The sequence below is a fragment of the Xenia sp. Carnegie-2017 genome, unplaced genomic scaffold (genome assembly GCF_021976095.1).
Source record: "Xenia sp. Carnegie-2017 unplaced genomic scaffold, XeniaSp_v1 HiC_scaffold_22, whole genome shotgun sequence".
Taxonomy (NCBI): domain Eukaryota; kingdom Metazoa; phylum Cnidaria; class Anthozoa; order Malacalcyonacea; family Xeniidae; genus Xenia; species Xenia sp. Carnegie-2017.
In genome coordinates this window covers 3,498,121-3,518,522 of record NW_025813485.1, presented here as the reverse complement: position 1 = coordinate 3,518,522, position 20,402 = coordinate 3,498,121, and the positions used below count along the sequence as shown (strand labels likewise).

General features: G+C 34.2%; 5 protein-coding genes across 5 annotated transcripts; 4 read left to right on the top strand and 1 right to left on the bottom strand.

The window, feature by feature from the left end:
- Nucleotides 1-298: 298 nt before the first annotated feature.
- Nucleotides 299-7,140, top strand: LOC124446991. Its single transcript, XM_046997890.1, has 5 exons — nucleotides 299-383; nucleotides 2,276-3,354; nucleotides 3,576-4,631; nucleotides 4,952-5,209; nucleotides 5,382-7,140. The coding sequence occupies exons 2-5, from the start codon at nucleotides 2,313-2,315 to the stop codon at nucleotides 6,503-6,505; spliced, it is 3,480 nt and encodes a 1,159-aa protein (XP_046853846.1). The 5' UTR covers nucleotides 299-383; nucleotides 2,276-2,312; the 3' UTR covers nucleotides 6,506-7,140.
- Nucleotides 7,141-7,916: 776 nt separating this feature from the next.
- On the top strand, nucleotides 7,917-9,293 carry LOC124446045 (soma ferritin-like). Its single transcript, XM_046996841.1, has 5 exons — nucleotides 7,917-8,129; nucleotides 8,196-8,288; nucleotides 8,374-8,427; nucleotides 8,831-8,956; nucleotides 9,043-9,293. Exons 1-5 carry the CDS (start codon nucleotides 8,028-8,030, stop codon nucleotides 9,190-9,192), a joined length of 525 nt encoding a protein of 174 aa, XP_046852797.1. The 5' UTR covers nucleotides 7,917-8,027; the 3' UTR covers nucleotides 9,193-9,293.
- A 406-nt stretch (nucleotides 9,294-9,699) lies between these two features.
- Nucleotides 9,700-10,464, bottom strand: LOC124446047 (N-alpha-acetyltransferase 10-like). Its single transcript, XM_046996842.1, has one exon. The coding sequence runs from the start codon at nucleotides 10,462-10,464 to the stop codon at nucleotides 9,952-9,954; it is 513 nt and encodes a 170-aa protein (XP_046852798.1). The 3' UTR covers nucleotides 9,700-9,951.
- A 69-nt stretch (nucleotides 10,465-10,533) lies between these two features.
- LOC124446988 lies at nucleotides 10,534-13,570 on the top strand. The gene is made up of 8 exons (XM_046997885.1): nucleotides 10,534-10,947; nucleotides 11,062-12,043; nucleotides 12,148-12,350; nucleotides 12,427-12,528; nucleotides 12,717-12,804; nucleotides 12,940-13,152; nucleotides 13,239-13,274; nucleotides 13,325-13,570. Exons 2-8 carry the CDS (start codon nucleotides 11,507-11,509, stop codon nucleotides 13,568-13,570), a joined length of 1,425 nt encoding a protein of 474 aa, XP_046853841.1. The 5' UTR covers nucleotides 10,534-10,947; nucleotides 11,062-11,506.
- On the top strand, nucleotides 13,378-20,046 carry LOC124446035. The gene is made up of 13 exons (XM_046996828.1): nucleotides 13,378-13,529; nucleotides 13,606-13,803; nucleotides 13,963-14,118; nucleotides 14,188-14,363; nucleotides 14,675-14,816; nucleotides 15,056-15,271; nucleotides 15,350-16,924; nucleotides 17,247-17,340; nucleotides 17,424-17,559; nucleotides 17,891-17,960; nucleotides 18,906-18,989; nucleotides 19,103-19,192; nucleotides 19,330-20,046. Exons 2-13 carry the CDS (start codon nucleotides 13,735-13,737, stop codon nucleotides 19,414-19,416), a joined length of 2,895 nt encoding a protein of 964 aa, XP_046852784.1. The 5' UTR covers nucleotides 13,378-13,529; nucleotides 13,606-13,734; the 3' UTR covers nucleotides 19,417-20,046.
- The last annotated feature ends 356 nt before the right edge of the window (nucleotides 20,047-20,402 follow it).

The following is a 20,402-nucleotide window of genomic DNA, read 5'->3' as shown; positions in this document are numbered from 1 at the left end:
ACGTAATTTGAAGTCAAGAAATCTGGTGAATGGGAAAAATATTTGCTGTCTCCTTCCTCTCCCCTCCCCGAGAAATTATAGATCCCTGGCCGTATGCGTACCTTATTTAGCCCATAAGACATACCGAGGAAACCTTAAAATTTGTGGCTGGAGAAACTCCGGAAACGCCTTTTCTATATTTGAAATAGCTGTCTCCTAATATCTCATGTAATTCCCATGTTCCCAGTAATATACATGTCGACACTCTAAGTCACGTGATGAGTAAATATTTATATTTACTTTCATATTCTTAGAATCTTTGTTGCGAAAACTTAGATTGAGTTTGCCAAGCTGTAAGCTTCATATCGCGACGTTTCCCAGTCTATATTTGCCATAAAATTCAGGTAACATTCTTCAATGTGCATTTTGTAATACCTTAACGTAAATGAGTTCATTATTTCATATTTATTTCCAGCATGTTGAATTACTGGAAATACTTTAGTCAACTGTATATTATAAACCCTAACAACATCTTTTCCAAATTCTTAGTCGTTTACTCATTTTGCTTTTTGTACGGAAAAATATTGTCGAGGCTTAGGTAGTTTCGGTAAAACTATACCGATTGTAATGTTTACGAATAAGATTCCAATTGACGTGTATTACGAAGATACGAACAACGGCATCAGAACAGCAATATTTGAGGAGAAGCGTAGTCAGCCGTTCTTTTTAATGAACAGAATTTATATTAATGTTGGTCAACGACCATACAACCGATATTGATCTATATTTAAAAATAAAATGAAGAGTGAGTGCTTGAGATAGATTGGTAGAACAAGTACGATTAGCTTTCTAGCAGAACAACAGCGTTGCCATATATGGTTATCTGAACACAGTATTCTAGCAGTGAAATTTTTTAATCATTAACCGAAAGTAAAACGCTTACATTCCAAATCGCTGGGTATTCTGTTGGCAAACTCGTAGATTCTAAATATTTCATATGGTTCTTGCGACCCTCCACACGATCGCTATGTAGTAAGAGCAAAACGAAAGGAGAAAATAATTGCTGATGAAATTGAAAATATCAGATGATAAAGTCCCAGCGTTCGAACGTATGTGTTAAGTTAAGGTTGGCCTCATATGTTAGAGAGGGACAACGTTGGTGTAAATTTCTTAAAAAACGACGATGAGGTGAAACTATTTAACTTCAATAAATCATGAATAGAAATATAAACAAAGAACAAAGAAGACGCCATATTGAAATGTAGCTATAAAGTTTTGTCCCGGATGAAACCTTCTGGATGTTCTATTGGAGTACAGTTTGACTTCCCATTTCCCAACGAGAAAGTTGTAAATTGTTGAATATTTCGGTACGAATTTATGCGGATAAATGAAATTTGAAGAGTTGTGTGTGCTGATTTATTCAACATTATAACATAGGAAAGATGTTTGAAATAATAGCTACAGGGTGAAAAAAAACTGTGAAAGATTTGCCCAGGTCTTAAATTATGTAGAAAATGACCCGAGCAATCTATACTGCAATGCACACAACATTTTTTGGAACCAACACTAAAGTTGCCTAGAAAACGATTTTTGTTGACCTCCTCGCCTTCAGGCACGTATTTAAAATCAATTTAAAACACGAAAGAACATGAAGATACATCAATTAAAAAGTCAAATTTAGTTGTTTCCGATTTCACAAACTTGAGGTTGATACTCCTAGTTTATCTTTATGCCTTTACTAAAATAGCATCGATGATCAACAATTTAGCTACAATAAAAATTCACTGAAGACCATTACAACTGTGTTAGCTATAATTAAAATATGTTTTCAAAAAAATTTGGAATGTCTAATATTAGGTGGTTCTCTCTAAGATGACTTATATATGAAAAACAAACTGCGCCTAAATATGACGGTTATGACCCATAATCGCATTGTAATTTCTCTCAATAGTCATAGATTGCAAACAATCAAAAACTCATGATAGATCTTATTATAAGTACGACTCCTTTGTTTGAAAAGAGCATCACACAATCGACTTTGCTGTGCAAAACAAAATCCTGTTGAACGCTATGTTTATTTTAAATTTAGCAATCCAATATGCACCCTCGGTCACTGATTTCGCTATTCATTGTTGTTTTTAAATGATAAAGGTTGGTTATATATTTCGGCAAAGAAAAAGAGAACAGGCTCTAGCTTATGCTAAAATATTAAGCTAAATGCTATGCTATACAATTAATGATTGATGATTACCTGAAATTGAAAGTATATGTTTTCTTTAATGCTCGTTCAATGTAGATTTTTTCACGGGATCTACATTGGTTTGGATGAAGATATGAGTAGTGCCAACTCTTCCCAGTTAAAGCCGATACCATCTTCTGCTGAGGAATTCAAAGCAGAATATGACACTTTCAAGAAGTTTGCTGAAAATTCAGATACAACTCCCGGGGCATTACTTTCGCATTTCATGTTGTCAAGTGTGAAAATCCAACGCCATCCAGAATTTGCCATGATTTTGCTTCTTGGAAGTAGTGGATGTGGTAAATCATCAACAATAAATCATCTACTGGATATCGTAGACGGAATTCCTGTTGCAAAAAGAAGTAATGAAGAATCAGCCACAAGAAAAACATCTGAATACATTCTTACTTTTGATGAACCGAGTTATGAAGTTTGTGATTTAGTTATGAGTATTATTGATACCCCTGGCTTCAATGATAGCAATGGCGTTGAACAAGATGCATGTAATTTTGTATCTGTTCAACAATATTTTAGAACGCATCCGAAGTTTCCAGCGGAAACAAAGATTTATCCAAATCTTGTGTTCTTTGTTGCAAAAGCTGATGACACGAGAATGAAGGGAACAAATTCCCAAATTTTGAAATCGTTGAGAGGCATAAAGTTGTTGGATGTCGTTGACATCAGTCATCCAAATCTCGTTGTGATCTTAACATTTGTTTGTTCTTTTGGCCACAAGAAGCCAGAAAAATGGCAAGTAAAGATGCAGGAAAAGAAAAACCTTTTGTCCGCTTTGGTTTTTCAAATTTTAGGAATCAGAACGCCTGTTGTATTGATAGAAAATGATCCCGAGGAAGACTACAAACTTGAAAAGGATGGAGATTTCACAATTCTTCCCAACGGTGAACGACAGCCTCTGAACTTATACAATGCTTGCCTAAGCCTACTGGACAAAAGCAGAGATGGAAAGGAAAATAGAGATAAATTTGGGCACATGGTGTTAAATGCTGCATTCAAACAAAAGAAAAAGGATCGACCGACAAATGGTTATGAAGTTAGAGCCAAAGATTCAGAGAAAGAGCCATTATCACAAGAGGAGTTGGAGTTTGCCAATGAATTAATTGAAGCTCCTGGTAGGGGTATGCTCCTTAAATATAATTTTCTTACAAAAATATTGAAGCGAGATTTTTCATCTGAGAATCGTATAAGTTGGAAACTTAAAAAAATCATTTGTAAATTAGTTTAATGTTGTAAATCTCACTTGAGTAAATCCAATATTAGTTATTAATGATATACCTTATCAGAATTACAACACCTTTGCTTGGATAGAACCTACACAATCTAACTGGAATGTTTTTAGATTTTGATATAGAAATGAGCTGCGCAGCTACTTCCCAGTTAAAGCCCATGCCATCATCTAATGATGAATTTATAGCAGAATATGAAACGATTAAGAAGCTTGGTAAAAACTCAGAACCAACTCCCAGAGCATCACTATATAGTTTCATTTTGTCAAGTTCCGCAATCCAACGCCATTCAGAATTTGCCATGATTTTGCTTGTTGGAACTAGTGGATGTGGTAAATCATCAACAATAAATCATTTACTGGATACCGGAGATGGAACTCCTGTTGCAAAGACAAGTAATGAAGAATCAGCCACAAGAAAAACATCTGAATACATTCTTACTTTCGACGAACCGAATTATGAAGTTTGTGATTTAGTTATGAGTATTATTGATACCCCTGGCTTCAATGATAGCGGTGGCGTTAAACAAGATGCATGTAATTTTGTATCTATTCAACAATATTTTAAAACGCATCCGAGATTTCATGCGGAAACAAAGATTTTTCCAAATCTTGTGTTCTTTGTTGCAAAAGCTGATGACACGAGAATGAAAGGGACTGATTCCCAAATTTTGAAATCTTTGAGAGGCATAAAGTTGTTGGATGTCGTTGACATCAGTCATCCAAATCTCGTTGTGATCTTAACATTTGTTTGTTCTGTTGGCTTTAAGAAGCCAGAAAAATGGCAAGTAAAGATGCAGGAAAAGAAAAACCTTGTGTCCGATTTGGTTTTTCAAATTCTAGGAATCAGGGCGCCTGTTGTACTGGTAGAAAATGATCCCGAAGAAGACTACGAACTTGAAAAGGATGGAGATTTCACAATTCTTCCCAACGGTGAACGACAGCCTCTGAACTTATACAATGCTTGCCTGAGCCTACTGGACAAAAGCAGAGATGGAAAGGAAAATAGAGATAAATTTGGGCACATGGTGTTGAATGCTGCATTCAAACAAAAGAAAAAGGAGCGGCCGACAAATGGTTATGAAGTTAAAGCCAAAGATTCAAAGAAAGAGCCATTATCACAAGAAGAGTTGGAGTTAACCAATTCTTTTAATCAAGCTTCCATAGAAGGTAGGCTTCCCAAATATTTTTTTGAAACTATGCACTTTAATGGATTATTAACACAACAAAAGGTATGCTTATTTTAAAAAGTTTTCATGAAGTACGAAAAGCACTTCTTAGCGTAGAAAATAATTTTTTCTCGTTGATAAATACAATTGAATAAAATAATTTTTGCTTATGAAAGTTTATTCAGCATTTTTGCTGTTTATTTCATAGTATGATTAGCCTTTTGAGTAACGTATTAGCACCGATACAACTATAAATTCATCGAGTTATCTTAGAGATTCAGAGTTAAAAAAGTGATTATTATCATCAATCTCTCTTCCAAGGTTCTACCAACCCACTTGCCATGCTTGCTATGGAATATCTTACCGAGAATGGCATTCAGGAAGAATCTGTGAAAAAAGAAATTTTAGAACTCGTCGAAACTATGAATTCGATGGGATTATCGAATGAGTCAAATTTGAAGAATACAACCATCAGTGAAATCAACTATCGTCACACAGAGAGTATTACTGAACATGGCCTTCAAATGTTGGAAAAGAAATTTCGTATAAAATGTGCTGATATTACATCGTTTCATGCAGGTATTCCTTATTCTCAAATTGTTATATCGCATACAATGATTAAAGTCAATGAAAGACAACTATAGTTTATAGCTTATAAAATTATATATTTCATTAGGTTTTTACTTCATCGATAGTCGTGAATGTTGAACTATAGTATGTTCTAAAATTCATGTTTTTCGGCATAATATAGCTGAATTCATTGGTCAAGGATACAACGTTGTCATCAACAAGTCCGTTCCAGCTCAGGTTTTGAAATTTTCAGTAGTTCACAATAAACAATTTGGCTTTAAAATTCCTGAATGTGCGCAAATAATGAAGTTAAATGAAACTCGGACCACCCAAATACATACACAATCGCATGAAGACTACATTCGATCGCGCCTTCTAAACTTTGGCTTGAATGTTAACATAGCACCTGCAATATTGAAGATTGCCCCAAAGTTTGATATGACTTACAGCGAGAAGTGTCAAAAAAGTGACTCGAGATCTTCAACTACTAAAAAGGAATTGACAGAAGTGAGAATAGCAAAGATAAATCTTGGTGAATTTAAATCAAAGAAAATTGCTTTTACTGACGAGTTTCGATCTGTTGTAAGCGAATTACCAAAAGGAAATATTGAGGAAAAGAATGCGAAGCAAAAGTTTACAGATTTTTTTAATAGATTTGGTCAGTTTGTCGTCACTTCTGCTTATGTTGGAGGAGGAGTTGAAGTTGAAACTTGTGATGATAACATGAAAATTTCAAACAAAGATGAAGATTGTGTAGACGGAGGAATTGATTCATCTCTCCCTGGGGCGTTGAGATTTTCAGGAAAACACGAATTGTCAGTAAACAAAGAAAGCAGTCAAGTTTCAAGCATTTCAACAACTCAATGGAAAGGTGGACGTTCTGACTTGCATGACAAAGGTACGTTGCACTCAAATGAAAAATTCTTGGAATGGAAGATATCTATTGCTAACGATCCAGTATTTTTAACAAATGAATTGACAATGGAGCCGATTTCTACTTTTGTTGGTATGATAGACACGGAAAAGGGAAATCTTTGCAACCAAGCATTGCAAAAACTTTTCCAAAATAAACTCCTAAATGACAATGACAATGTATCGCAAACAAAAAGTTTGGCGAAAGGAAGCAAAAACTCCAACACAAGAGTTGGTTCCACTAAAGATCCTGATACTAGTGGATGGTCAAAAATGTTTGGTGGCTACGTAGAGAAGATTGGAGCACGTGAGCTTGGTTTTGTTGGTATTGTTGGTATTGTTGGTATTGTTTGTACTTTTTGTATTAAAATATTTTTTGGAGGACAAAAGTAGAAAATGTAAAAATATTTCACATTTTTCGGATCTTGAATTCTCACAAGATCGTATTTTTTCTTTTGTAGTAAACGTTGACTCGTATTAAATGCAACACGTTCTTCATAGTTATGCACAAAATATAAAGTTGTATGTTTGAATGTATGAATGTAGGGTATATTAAGTCTAATTTGTTTTAAGTTGAACCAATAACGTTATCACCAATTATTATTAGTTAATTGGTGCATTGTTTTTTATTAATGAGGGGCCGCTTGCACGAAGCCCAGATAGCACTATCAACTAGATATTTTCAAAGGTTTAAAAAATCTCTTACAAGGCGCAATGAAATAAAACGTTTAGTTCTAAAATGAAGACTTTTCTAATAAAAAACATCTAACCACTTGATTCACACGTTTTAAAAAATCAGTTTTGGGGATTCGTGCAACCGACTTGTGTCAAAAACATTTTTTATTGTGTTTTTTGGAGTTCAGTAAATTAGTACTGACTAAATAATTCGATTTCAAGAGACATAATGTCATCCCATTAACTAATAACATGTATTTTATTCAATAGACCTTAGAAAAGCTCTTCATGAGAATTACAGCATATTAAAGTCAGTCACTTAAATTTAAAGAATAAAAGTATAAAACCATTCATTTTTTGAAAGAATACCACTGAACTATTTTAAAGCTTGAAATTCAAGCAGGATGAGAGCTGTCGATACGAATTCATTTACTTGTAGTGACATTTCTTATGCTATGGAATTTCAATCTAAAACACGAGATTTTTTGGTGTACTTTTTCATTACTGAAAAACATTGCTTTTTGCTGAAAATGCATACATTAACGTTTAGTAGGAAGGAGAGCTGTTTACCTACTCTTTCACACGAATAGCATTTTGGGATGTAATTTTGGACTTTTTTGTACCCTGAATAAGCATACCAATTGTACATATTTAAAAGATTAAAGCATGTCAACAGTTTTAACTTAACTGGCTAAAATAACAGCAGTTATGTTAAATTGACATTTGTTTTCAATATAGCTGCATATTGCCCGAGTGAGCAGTCAGTGGCGTCACTAAGATTTTCTGTCAGGGGGGGCATTCAAAGGGGAAGTGGGGCAATAACCGTCATTTAAACAATATAATATAGGTAAAACAACACCTGCCCCCCCCATCTGGTTACGTCCCAGGGGAAGACTGCAAGATATGATAATTTAAAGTAAGGAAGTACATTTAAAGAAGGAGATCTTCCTTGTTTAAAATTCACGTACTAAATGGAGAACACCCTACAAGTAAGTAGTCACTCATGTACGAAAATTTCTCATCTGTTTGTATTTCTTCATCGTATTTCTCTTTTTATACCTGTAACGATGATGTCATCATGACGTCATTATCACTATGCTTACGATTACGAACAAAGTGACAAACATTACACTGATCAAAGGTCAAAGGAAGGTGGTGTTTGTGCTTCAACAGTGTTTGAACAAAATACTGCCTATTTCATATTTTTTGAAACTGTTTCATACCACTGAGAAGCTTCAAAATGTGTTCTCGATGCCGTCAGAACTATCATGAAACTAGCGAAGCTGAAGTGAACAAGCAAATCAACTTGGAGTTGTCTGCTAGCTACGCTTATTTGTCGTTGGTCGGTTTATATAACAACCACAATGGTCGTTACTTTCATCTAATTTCACATGTAATTTTTGTTTAGGCTTACCACTTCGATAGGGATGATGTTGCATTGCCCGGTTTTCACAAATTCTTTAAGAAATGCGCAGAAGAGGAACGTGAACATGCTGAAAAGGTAAGTATTTCGTTTCAAACGACGACGACAGGATATCTGAGATGCGACTTTCTCATACTTAGTCGTGTTCTTTATGTTTTTGTAGTTTATGAAATTTCAGAACACACGAGGAGGGCGAATTGTATTGAAAGATATAAAGGTATACAAAGATTGAATAATAAAGATAATAGGACATCTGAAATATTTACAAACAAGTGAAATTCGACAGAGAAAAAAATTCGTCATCTGAAACTGTAACGCTGGTAGGGGGTGGGGATGTAAGTGCGGGTTAAGTGATTGCCTAGAAATGCTTTTTGAAAAAAGAAAGGTTGGTTTGTTGTGGTAATTTAATTTTATTAAGAACATATTTCTCCAGATTATACTTCAGTTTAATAGTTTCTACCAAAAAATATGAACTATGCAGCCTATGATAAGTGATTTCTTTTTTAATTGATTTTTGCTGCTTTCTCAATTTTATGGAAATTGATTGTTTATGAGGACTGTGCATCCACAATGTGCTTGTTTTTGGATGTATTGGTACATTTATTTTTATCCATGCTTAGAAACCTGATTATGACGACATTACATCACCAGTAGAGTCAATGAAGATTGCTTTGAACTTGGAGAAAAAAGTGAATGAAGCATTGTTTCATTTACATGAGGTTGCTGTTACCAACAAAGATGATGAAGTATGTTGAATGAAGTTTCTGAGATTTAATGTAATTAAAAATAAGATAACTTCTAAAAAGATAGCTGACATTTTCTTTATGTGTAGATGGCTGATTTTATTGAAAGCAACTTTCTTCATGAGCAAACTGAAGGCATCAAGAAGTTGTCTGACTACATTACCAATCTTGAGCGTGTTGGTGATGGACTTGGTGTGTACCAATTTGACAAGCTTACTTTAGATGGTGGTGATGATTAGTTCTTATACTCTCCAGAATTGTTGTTTGTTCTGATGAAGATTGTAGATTAAATTTAAAAAGAACTGTAATGATTTACAAAAATAATAAATGAGTTGTGCAATTGTGGGGATTGTATTTCATCCAAAAGGGTATGGCAGACAAATAGAAAAGTATTTTGGTGAAATGAATTTACTGAAAAATATGAAACAATTAGTTGACAAAAAGAAACATTTTAGTGGTTGACTGTTTCCAATTTCTTACATGCAAACCAGTCTTACAATTGTTCATAAAAATACAAAAATGAAACAGACTTTAACATTTTCACTTCACATAAATATTACTGCTGCTCTGAAAGTCCTTTTCTCTCTGAATAGTACACTGATTTAATTTTGTCTTTTTTAAATTAACTCTTTTCACCTTAGATCATCCATTGTTTTAGCATCTTAGTCTACCATTTCATTTTAGTTGAATTAAATTTATGGTGGATCAAGAGTAGTTTACCAAATGAATGTTTTTGAATTTCAAAATGCCAGGAAAACAATTCATTTATTGGTTTTTTACTACCACTAGATATCACTTTAGAAATACAGTAATATAAGGTTCAAGATTAATTTACAAACATTGTACAAACTGCCTTAATAGAAAATGTTTGCTCATAGACTATTTTAGATCATTTACAAGCATGTTTGTCATATTTTCATTTAGGTGGTTTCTTGTTCCTTCAAATGCAAAGTGTTGCTGTTAAAAAGACATTTAATATACATTGAACCTAAAAAAAGTCAAGCGTCCAGAACTTTGACAGCTTCCAGGGATTTTGCAATTTCAGTGGTAACATCACTTAAGTCTTTCCTCATAGCATAAGCATCTTCACCATCAGCATAATATTTTGGCTCAACATCATAAATAGTAAACTTTAAAGTATTCGTATACAGATGTAAAGCTGCTCTATTACTTTTCCTTACATGAAGTGATACATATTTGGCATTAAAACATTCCACCATAGCTCTGGATGCTTGCTCCATAAGTTTTCTCGCTAAGCCAAGTCTTCGATGTGAACGTTTCACAGCAAGAGAGGTAATGTGACCGTGAGCTGCTTCATCAGACTCTTCCTCCATTTTTGCTAGTACATAACCAACTATTTTCCCTTTCTCGTCTTCAGCAACATAAGAAAGCTGAGGCCATGACAATCCATGATAGAAATAGTACTTCATTTGGTAATTCTCAGGCAGACACAATAAATTACAGTGCTGCATGTTCATCAAGTCTTCGGGAGTAGCATAACGTATATTCATTTTAGGCAATCAAAACAAAAAATTCAACTATTTGGCCTTTCAATGCCAAGTAATGAATGGGTTGTTGAAAACTTGAAATAAGCAAAAATTGATTCACTTTATAGTTACCCCTCCCGAGTGTGAAAGCGTTTCGACCAGTTCAACTAACATTTCGCGATGCGTTGTCTCATTGGTTAATTTTAACTTAAGAGCCAATAGTACCCCGACTTTTGGTGTTTAACAAGTCGAACTATATTTCAATGAAAGTTGCAGGAGGGAAAATCATCAAACAAGATGGCGCCAAAGAACGTGGTAACTCCAACTGTATTTATAGGTGTTTTTATTACGTTAGCCATCCTGTTTCGCAGTCGCAAGAGCTTTTTGTTAAACTCGATAAACAAAAATGAAAATTCTAGTCCAAGTGATCCATTAAAAGCGGAGGAAATCCAAAAACTGCTCAAAGAAGAAATAGAAGCACTACAGAAGAAGACAAACCGAAGAAAAGTAAGGGAAACTTTTAATTACTTGTTCATTTTTGAATAAATCTATCCGTTCTCTAAATCAGTATTTGCGCATGTAGCAATATCTAATATACAGATTAATTCCATTCACATAAAGCAACATTGATATGTAGAGACCATGATATGTACCTCAGAATACTAACATTAGTAACATACTAACATACAAATACAGAAAGGTGAGAAAGTTATCTTTAGTGGACCAGTGATTTTGGGCTATATGCTGTATGCCATTAATTTTCAATTTTGCCACTGCAATATTCCTTGGGCTGAGTGGCAAATGAATGGCATACAGCACCAGTTGCAAAACTCTCAGAAGTTTTTGAATAACCAGGGGTTCGTTCAGTTGCCTCAGACCAACTGACCAAGCCAGTTTATCATTTCCACAATGAAGCAGAACTGTTGTGATAAATATCAATTTGCACCATTTGCAGCTTGTTGTTTCATTTAGATTAAATGTCGAAAAAAATATAATGTGTTAATGAAAACCATTAACTTCTTTCATCATCATAGTCGAGCTAGTTAACAAGAGGAATGGATTAGAAATGAATGAAATGTTTTCTGATGATCATGAAAAGGAAAAAATAAAACCAGGCTACAAACCAACATTACAAACATCAGTTGCTATTAAAAAAGGCAAAGAAAATGGGATGGAATCAAGAACTGTTACACAGACTATTTTAGTGAAGGATTCTCATCCAGTTCAATCTAGTTTCCAATTTAATGAAGAAGAAGGGATTTTTGACAAGAATTGTGATAAACATGTCAAATCTTGCCCAGTTTGTAAACATACTTTCATTGATATTGATCCTGATTTCAGTAACTGTGATCAAAATGCTGAAATAACAAAACACATTAATGATTGCCTGGATAGTAAAAATGTTCAAGTAGCAAAAAAAGAATCCAATGAAGGCTTTCCTTGTCAAATTTGTGGAAAAGATCTTTCTAAATACAATACAGCACAACGTCAACAGCATGTCAATAGATGCTGTGATTATTTGGATGAACAAAAACACAAAGATAAAGAAGACTTCATAAGCATTACATGCTTTATATGTGGGAAAAAATTCAAAACAACTAAGGTAGATTATTTACCGACTTAGAAAAGTTAATGAAACATTGAAGCTTAACATTAATTACTTGTTTGCCATTTTAGAGTTTGATTTTTCATATGTTTCCCTTCTAGACCCTGCAAACTCATATGAAAAAGTGTGCAAAAGAGAACAATATTTCTACTAATGAACTTGTTAAATTAAATCGCATTCATCAGCCACTAGAACATTCAAGCAAGGATAAAACTAAAACTGTTTCTGACCACAGTACTTTAAAAGGATCGCTTGGTGTAACAAAAAACTGCGGCAAAAGGAAAAGAAAAAATAAATTTAACGAGTATGTTGAATATTTTATATCGACATGTAATTCGGCCGTCATTTTTAGAATTCATTTTTTAAAATTTACCTTTAAGAAATGTTGATGATATTGAACTTACCACGACCTCAAATCTTACGGACGAAAAAAAGAAGAAAACGTTAGGTCGAAAAAAAAGATTAAAGAACAACAACGTTGTGTAAGTTATGTCCATTTATGACGTATTTATTTCCTCAAGAAAGTGCATTGATATGCTATAATATGTTCTTTTCTATTTTAAAAACTTTTAACAACCAATAACAGACCTTTTATCATTTAGATAGCTACGTTTTATGAAATAATCATATTTCAACATACACAGCACCTTTATAACAAAATCTATTGTAGTTCCCAGGTTCCAGCATTATTGTTGCGAGATAATGATGAAACGAAGAGAGTGGTGGCAGCAAGAGCTGCAGCAGTTCTTTATAACTGGGTAAGCTCGAGGACACAGATAGTCGCTTATGTATTTAATCTACAGAATTTTGTTTTGATTCAGGAATTTGGAGGAAGAAATATACCTTTGTAATTTGGCTTAGTAAGACTTGATCATCGTTTTGCAATGTTTTAGGCTGACGAAGATGATGAAATACAATGCACGCCTGCTTTAGCTCCAAGTTCATTAGTTCAAAATTACTGTAAAGGATCGAACATCAACTCAGATGAAAGACAAGAAGATTTCTTGAAAAACGCACAAGATTGTTCTGAGTCAAATTCTCGTAACAATGATGAAAAATGCCAATGTCAGCTTGGTGAATCTGCCGATTCTCTCTCAAAAAATAAGGTATATTTAAGCTAAAGTACACTCTCACTTACATTGCACCCTGCTGTCTCTGAAATATTTTCCTTTTTCATTTACATTTCTTTTAGGAAAGTGGACCGAGTTTTCTATACAATGCACATACTGTAACTGCATGTATTTTCAATATTTTTATTTTCATACTTATGTTTTTAAGGAATATTTTTCTGTTGATTCAAGAAGGCGTCTTTGGACACTCTCTTCAGTCCGCGCTAAAGAAATTCCAAGTGACGACTTTTATGTGCCAAATCTCCTGCCAAAATCTACACCAGTCAAGACAAAGAAACCTATGAAGCAAGATAATGGAAACAACAAACTTGTTGACGATATGAACATGAATGAAAGCAGAGATGTTCATCTTGGTGAGAGATTTTCTTTCAGACATGATGTTCAATTTAACTAAGCCCGTGTTTATTGAGCCAAGTATTTGTTTGCTAGATTCTCCTTTAAAGATGTCAAGTCAAAGTGACAGCTTAACAGAATCTCAAGAAAACAATATAGAGATGTTGGTTGAACTGATGAATGATGATGATGGACAATTAACTGTTAATTATACGGAATCAAGTGATGATCTGGATGAAACATGGCTTCCATCGAGTGGTTTTTTGTGTTCGCAAAGATATTAACGATGCTGAGGTGTGAATAATATATTGATCTCAAACCTCAGCGGAAGAAGCCTTGTACCTCGTGAAATGTTTTAGTAATTGATAGTTTTTGATGGAGTGTTTATACTTTAACGCGCTAAAATGTTTAAATGACTTACAGGCAAAAGCTGATAAAGTTGCTCCATTGTAGGAGAAGGATAAAGAAGATGTCGATATTTTGATTAGCGAGTTGTCTTGTATGGTTGGGAATCCATTGTTCAGTGATGTTGAAATCATTGCGAAGAACAAAAACAAGATTTTGGCGCACAGTTTTATGTTGTGTGCAAGATGTAAAACATTGGCAAACGTAAGAATGCATTTTGACATTCACAAGAATTTATAACAATCTATAAATACTTTTTTCCCTTCTATCTAGTTTCTTCAGTCAAGCCAATCATATTGTAAAGATGAATCAGCTAATGGCTTAGTTCGTGTTGAACTACTGGATATCGATGTTCGTGCTGTTCGAGCTGTACTTACTTACATCTATACGGCTTGTTTTGTTCCTGTTCTCGACGAGACGTTAGCCGATGTGAAAGAACTTGTCCTCAGGTATATTCATTTGAAAAATCTATGTGCTAGTCTAATTCATAATACTATCCATTTGCTTTTGCTATGAAACCATGCATACCAAAAGCAAATGGATATTACATGTTCGGTGTGCATGTTAAATTTTGCCCTCCATCCCCGAGGAAAATTGATATGTAGATCTCCAAGAAATCTTTTCAAATTTGAAAGTATGTCGTTTAATGTTTTCATGTATGTTGGTGGGACGGGGCTACGACTTAGTTTATTTGCCTTTTTACATTTTACTTCTATTGGATATATTATTGTGTTTAGTTGAAGTTTTTTATTCCATATAGATGGAATTTGAATATTAATCCTGAAAAATGGAAAGTAATAAAAGATGAATGTGAGAAAAACAGCGAAAAGGACGTAGATCAATGTAATGTTGGCTCTCTTGATGTCCTTTTGAAATCTTTATGGGAAGGTGAAGAAGACATGGTACGTATGTGTGTATTCGTACGGCAACAAACGTAAAAAACGTTTGTTCTATGTAGAAGTTTTCTGTACTACATGATAAATGGTGAAAAATCATCCAAGTTAGTCTTTATGTTGAGGGGTATGTGCAAAATAAACCAACAGTTATTTCAATACCTCAAAAGACGCCTCGTCCAATCCTCGAAAAATAATGGATGGATTGCAAACTAAACTTACGATTCATCAATGTTGTAAATTTTCAGAATGGCAATGAAGAAACGAATGATAAGATAATTGCTGAAAGTTTCTTGGATGAAGAACTTGCAGGAATGACGATAAAGATTTATTCTCAATGTTCTTTGGAACAGGTGGAATCTTGTGAAAAGAAAAACGACAAAAGTTCCCCTGGAGAAAACTTGAGAGAAAACTCTTTACATCAAAAGTCAGAGAAGAACGATAAGGCAATTTTTAGCACAAAGGTAAGTAGCATTGTTTGTTTGTATATGTGTTTTCTGTATACATTGCATAAAATGAATATACTCGTGTTTGTTTAACAGACGAGTTCAAAGGGATCTCCACTTCTTGAAAAAGAGAAAACGAGCAATATGTCGGAAGAATATATTGTTGTAAACGAGGATGCCGTCAAAAACAGAACTGAGAATTTTAATGTTGTGGATAAAGGCTCTGTCTCTATTTCTAACCAATCACTTTCAACCTTTGTAGAAATTAATGATGTGGAAGATGGCTCTGTCTCTATTTATAGCCAATCACCTTCATCCTTTGTAGACATGATATCGTCTCCAGAGTTTTCACCTCTTCCAGAGAATATTAATGATTTTGAATTAGACGATGAGACTGACGTGTTAAACACTGCAATTTCAGCTCAAGATACTTCTGAAAGCGACATGAATGTTGTTGATGTTAAATTTACTACAGATATTGTAGATGATCTTGTTTCCAGTACACCCAAAAAAATGGAAACTGTTGTCGTACCTGCAGAAGACCAACAAATCGCGTCAACACCGGATGAGAGGGAAGATGACATTTATTTACTTTCTCCGACGTGCAGTAAGAAATGTTCTCGCGTCACTGGCAGAAACAAAATGAAACAAAATGACAGTTTGTCGAATGTGTTCGATATTTCTTTGGATTCAGATGATATCCAGATGTCGGACATGAAAGACACTTTGAAAAATAAAAACATTTACGACGTGTCTGGTTTGTTCTCAAATTCAAGACCCACTTCACCCTCTTTATACAGCGAAAAGGACGAAGATATAATTGAAATAAATAATGTTGAAAGTAATTTTAACTCAGATAATGATAAATCAAAATCAGGTGCGTTATCCATCAACACAAAAAATGGAAAATCAAGTGCCGTGACTGACAATCGAGCCAAAGAGATCTCTTGTTGTCATAAACTACGTTTATTGTCACACAATATGGAAGAAAGCCATAGCTACTTGAATGACTCGATGGGGGAATCCGCTGGAATAAGGGATTGTGTTGAGACAATAAATAATGATGATCAATCTATTGACTGCTATGATGATGGTGGATTTAATTGTGATTTAAATGAATTTGTTATGCATGAGACAAATATTTCTCCCAGAGAACAATGGAAAGACTTGAAAACATCTGCTCAAAGTAGTGTTAATCTTGGAGCAATGTCAACTGACGAAGATGTAAACATTTACCATGAAGAGAAGACAACTCCTCAAAGTAGTTTTAATCTTGGAGCAATGTCGACTGACGAAGATGTAAACATTAACCATGGAGAGAAGACACCTCTTCAAAATAGTTTTATTCTTGGAGCAATGTCAACTGACCAAGATGTAAACATTGACCATGGTGAGAAGACACCTCCTCAAAATAGTTCTATTCTTGGAGCAATGTCAACTGACGAAGATGTAAACATTAACCATGGAGAGAAGACACCTTCTCAAAATAGTTTTATTCTTGAAGCGGAGTCGACTGATAAAGAAGCCGTTTTAAAAGAAAGGAAAACATTGGGGGCATCTAAAAATGATTTCTTTGTAAGACATTCGAGCAAAGTGACTGGAGAGGATAATTTACGTACACCATGCACGCCAATGCTTGATTATTCCAACATGGCAACACCTGATTTGAAGGTATTAACGTTTCCTCTATTTCATAAAATTTAATTAAAAAAGTATTCGAACAATTAGAAAAGTTTCATGAGCATGGTCAGAGGTGAACAAAGGTACATCGTGTTGAATTGTTTGCATATGAAGGAGTTTCAGCTGAGTCCAAAAAATTTATTGAAGACGTAAACTTAGAAAATGTTTCTTGCTCCGTGAGTTGGAATTTCATCTATTTTGTTTAACACTATTTGCGTTAATTCATCTGTGATTTTTTGATTCCTCGAGCGTGCGCTTTTACAAATGCATGACTGCAATGTTTAAAGTATTTACCGTATGCATTGTTATTTAGGTTGAATTAAAGCAATATGGAGTCAGGCCACTGGCAAAACGCAAAATGGTCGTAAAACTAAAAGAAATATATAATTACACGCATAAAGATAAAGGTGAGATATCCACTTAAGCAAGTACGCTTCACATCGTGTTCAACATAGTTTTCTCAAATTAAAAACTTTAACTGTCTTTTTAGTTGCTGCTGAATCTGGGTGTTTAATTGACCGGGACAATACGCCTGTTAGTCCGGAGAAAGATGCCTTTGGAAGCCATGACAAGCAAGGGGAAGTTGGAGCTTTTTCTCAGCCAGATAGTAACAATGCATCAGACAGGTATTTAATATGACGTATAACGTGACGTATATGTTATACGTTTATTGAATATTGGTGATCTTACATCAAGTTCAATCGCACATACCTTTCTATCCACTATAATTTTTATTACTCCTTCATGGTACACGTACTTGCTGCCATTTATAGCTTTGAAACGTTCAAATGAAAGGAGAGATAAAATATTCTGGTTCTTTTCGCATGCAGTGTCTTTTATTTTGACACTGTGTGTTGTATATCCAAGAAACATTTTAGCATTTCGCTTTAGTAGTGCTCAGTAGAAAGCGTTCACCTTATTTAACGTCACTTTTCTTTGACTTTTTTACTTCTTTAGCCTCAGCAACAGCGATAATGTTGTGTCAGAACAGGATGAAGATTCCGATGAATCGGGAAGACTATCTCAGGTACAGAAATTTGACTTAAACAATTTACAACGAACATGATGGTAATTGGATAAGTTATAGTTTTAATGGTGAACTTGATTGACTGGAACAGCGACTGTAGAGCGGTTAGTATGGGAAAGATATGTTCATGTCAAACTACGTTTATTAAATTACTACTGGTCGAGTGGCGCACATTTTCAATGTATTTGAAAGTTTCTGTTTTTCTTGCACACGAAACGTTCAGGTTTCGACACTCTGCCGTCTCTATAAGCCTTATTTAAATGCTATCATTTTAAAACGTTAAAGTTGTGGAGTCAATTATTTTTTTCAACATTAAATGAGACATAGAGACTGCGCATGCACAGATCGTTACTAAGCTAGCTATTTACGTCAAAGTGGGTACTAGTAGATCCAAGTCATATCCATGTTATCACTGTGGACAGTTGGTCGAGTTGACTGCGCATGGCGAAAAAGCAAAATAGCCACTAAACAACTATTGACATTACAACGTGGAACAAAAAGAAAATTGCTTACATGTAAACCATGGACAACATGACAAAAACGGTTATTTCGACTATAGCTTGTGTTGCCTTCACGATACATGTTCTGTTTAGTTCAAATTACGAGTAAATAGTCAGTGTTTTTTTTAACTTTACGCTATTCTTGGATTCCTATTTGGAACTGTAATTCGCCCTGAGTGTTGCTGCTCAAACGAGATTGCAAACCGAACAAAAGTGCTCAAAATAAGCTGTTTTCGAGTGTTGTATGGAGTGCTGAGTAAAGCAAACATCTTGCAAAGTGTTTGCTGTTTAACATCTTGCTAAGTGTTTGCTGTTTAGTTATCGCACATAAGTATTTTCGTATTTTTAGTCATTTTAGTATTATCTCTCTATTTAATCGTATTTTTTATTCGTACTAGCTATGGATGTGATTCAAGCTTACGCTGTGTTCACTTTCTTTCAATAGCAATCCTCATCCAACATATCCAAATCATTGATGTCCATTTTCAAAAAGGACGACGTTTTGTATAAAAAAATTCTTATGTACTTGGTAAGTAAACTTTTAAAGTAAAAATGTGCTCGGTCTTCTGCTTTATGATTTTACTTCATTTATCGTGGTTCATCGGTATGATGTTAGTAGTATAATGCACTCTTTCATGACAGCCAATTTCTGTGTGTGAAGTATTTGAAACCATCAAAAGAAATGGAATACAGTGTAATTTAGAGCAACTAAAGAATTATCTAGATGAACAGGTTTTTATATCAATTGTTACGTACACTCAATACATCACAAATTTTGTTTTGTTACTTGTAATTTTTGTGTTTACTCTTCCCATTAAATGCAATATTTGTATTCCTCCAATTATCTCTAATATTTGGTTTTTCTATAGTGCATAACGTATACAGATCCACGAACTAATCGTCCTCAGCGAAGAAAAAAACGCGGCAAAAGAAATCCTGTATCAATTGAAGTTTAGGTTGATGGCTGTATTTTAAGATGTTCGTTATTTTAAATCACATTTATATTTATTTGAAATCTTGAGCGGTTGAACCTTGCACATAAAATTCATGTGATCGGTTGACTGCTAACTTTAGTAATAATTATTTCCGGGTTTTGTCGGTAATGCGATGCGGTTCTGCGTATGAATACTAATGTAAATTACGATATGTAACAAGCTACATGAATTGTCTCGATGAGTTTTTACAAATTGAAAGCTCTTATATGTCAAATTGTAGCTATCATAGAAATGTGTTAATTGTTAGAGCTCTATATGTTGCATTCTCGAGCTGGCAGTTTGGTATGCGGTAGGCATAGCAACCATCTTTGATTCCTCTTCATGCACATGCCATCAAGTGTGCTCGAGTCTTGATGTAAAGAAACATTTCTAGAATATAATATGGTTATGTTTTATTGTAGATAATAACCGTCAATTTCCCAAGGAATGGTAATTGACTACCGCGGTATTTGCTCATATCTGTGCTATCATATTTGTTGTCAAGATTAATGAACTTCGACTTAAGTTAGATTAGTTAATAATTATATTATGACTTATGAGATATGAATTCGAATTATCACATATATAAACAAGTATTCATCTACGTTTTAACTGCAGTTGAGTTTGTTGTTTATTTCGTCAATTCTTGATCTTGTCTGCATGGCCATATTAAAACCTTGCTCTCAGTATTCAAATGAACAGTCAACAGTTACAAAGGAAAACAATGTCCACGTCCAAATCAATTGAAAGGGATCTCAAAACTCTCCGCGCATCAAAGGTATTTTTATTATTATGTAGATTTACGTTTGCTGTAACATCATGTTTCTTAAAATTTTACCTAGCATTAAATAATCAGTGGGTACGTTTTTTATCAACATAATATTCTACCGTAGTCTATGGAACGGATGGCTATTCTATTTACATTTAATTACAATATAGGTCCTATATTATAGGACATATCTAGGCAT

Coding starts and splice junctions, on each gene's coding strand:
- LOC124446988 (XM_046997885.1), top strand. CDS start 11,507: ATGAATGAAATGTTTTCTGATGATCATGAAAAGGAAAAAATAAAACCA. Junction 12,805..12,939: donor CAGCAGTTCTTTATAACTGG/GTAAGCTCGAGG, acceptor GCAATGTTTTAG/GCTGACGAAGATGATGAAAT. Junction 13,153..13,238: donor ATTCTCTCTCAAAAAATAAG/GTATATTTAAGC, acceptor CATTTCTTTTAG/GAAAGTGGACCGAGTTTTCT.
- LOC124446047 (XM_046996842.1), bottom strand. CDS start 10,464: ATGAATATACGTTATGCTACTCCCGAAGACTTGATGAACATGCAGCAC.
- LOC124446045 (XM_046996841.1), top strand. CDS start 8,028: ATGTGTTCTCGATGCCGTCAGAACTATCATGAAACTAGCGAAGCTGAA. Junction 8,130..8,195: donor GCTACGCTTATTTGTCGTTG/GTCGGTTTATAT, acceptor ATTTTTGTTTAG/GCTTACCACTTCGATAGGGA. Junction 8,957..9,042: donor TTACCAACAAAGATGATGAA/GTATGTTGAATG, acceptor CTTTATGTGTAG/ATGGCTGATTTTATTGAAAG.
- LOC124446035 (XM_046996828.1), top strand. CDS start 13,735: ATGATCTGGATGAAACATGGCTTCCATCGAGTGGTTTTTTGTGTTCGC. Junction 14,119..14,187: donor GATGTAAAACATTGGCAAAC/GTAAGAATGCAT, acceptor CCTTCTATCTAG/TTTCTTCAGTCAAGCCAATC. Junction 14,817..15,055: donor GGGAAGGTGAAGAAGACATG/GTACGTATGTGT, acceptor GTAAATTTTCAG/AATGGCAATGAAGAAACGAA.
- LOC124446991 (XM_046997890.1), top strand. CDS start 2,313: ATGAGTAGTGCCAACTCTTCCCAGTTAAAGCCGATACCATCTTCTGCT. Junction 3,355..3,575: donor AATTGAAGCTCCTGGTAGGG/GTATGCTCCTTA, acceptor GAATGTTTTTAG/ATTTTGATATAGAAATGAGC. Junction 4,632..4,951: donor TAATCAAGCTTCCATAGAAG/GTAGGCTTCCCA, acceptor CTCTCTTCCAAG/GTTCTACCAACCCACTTGCC.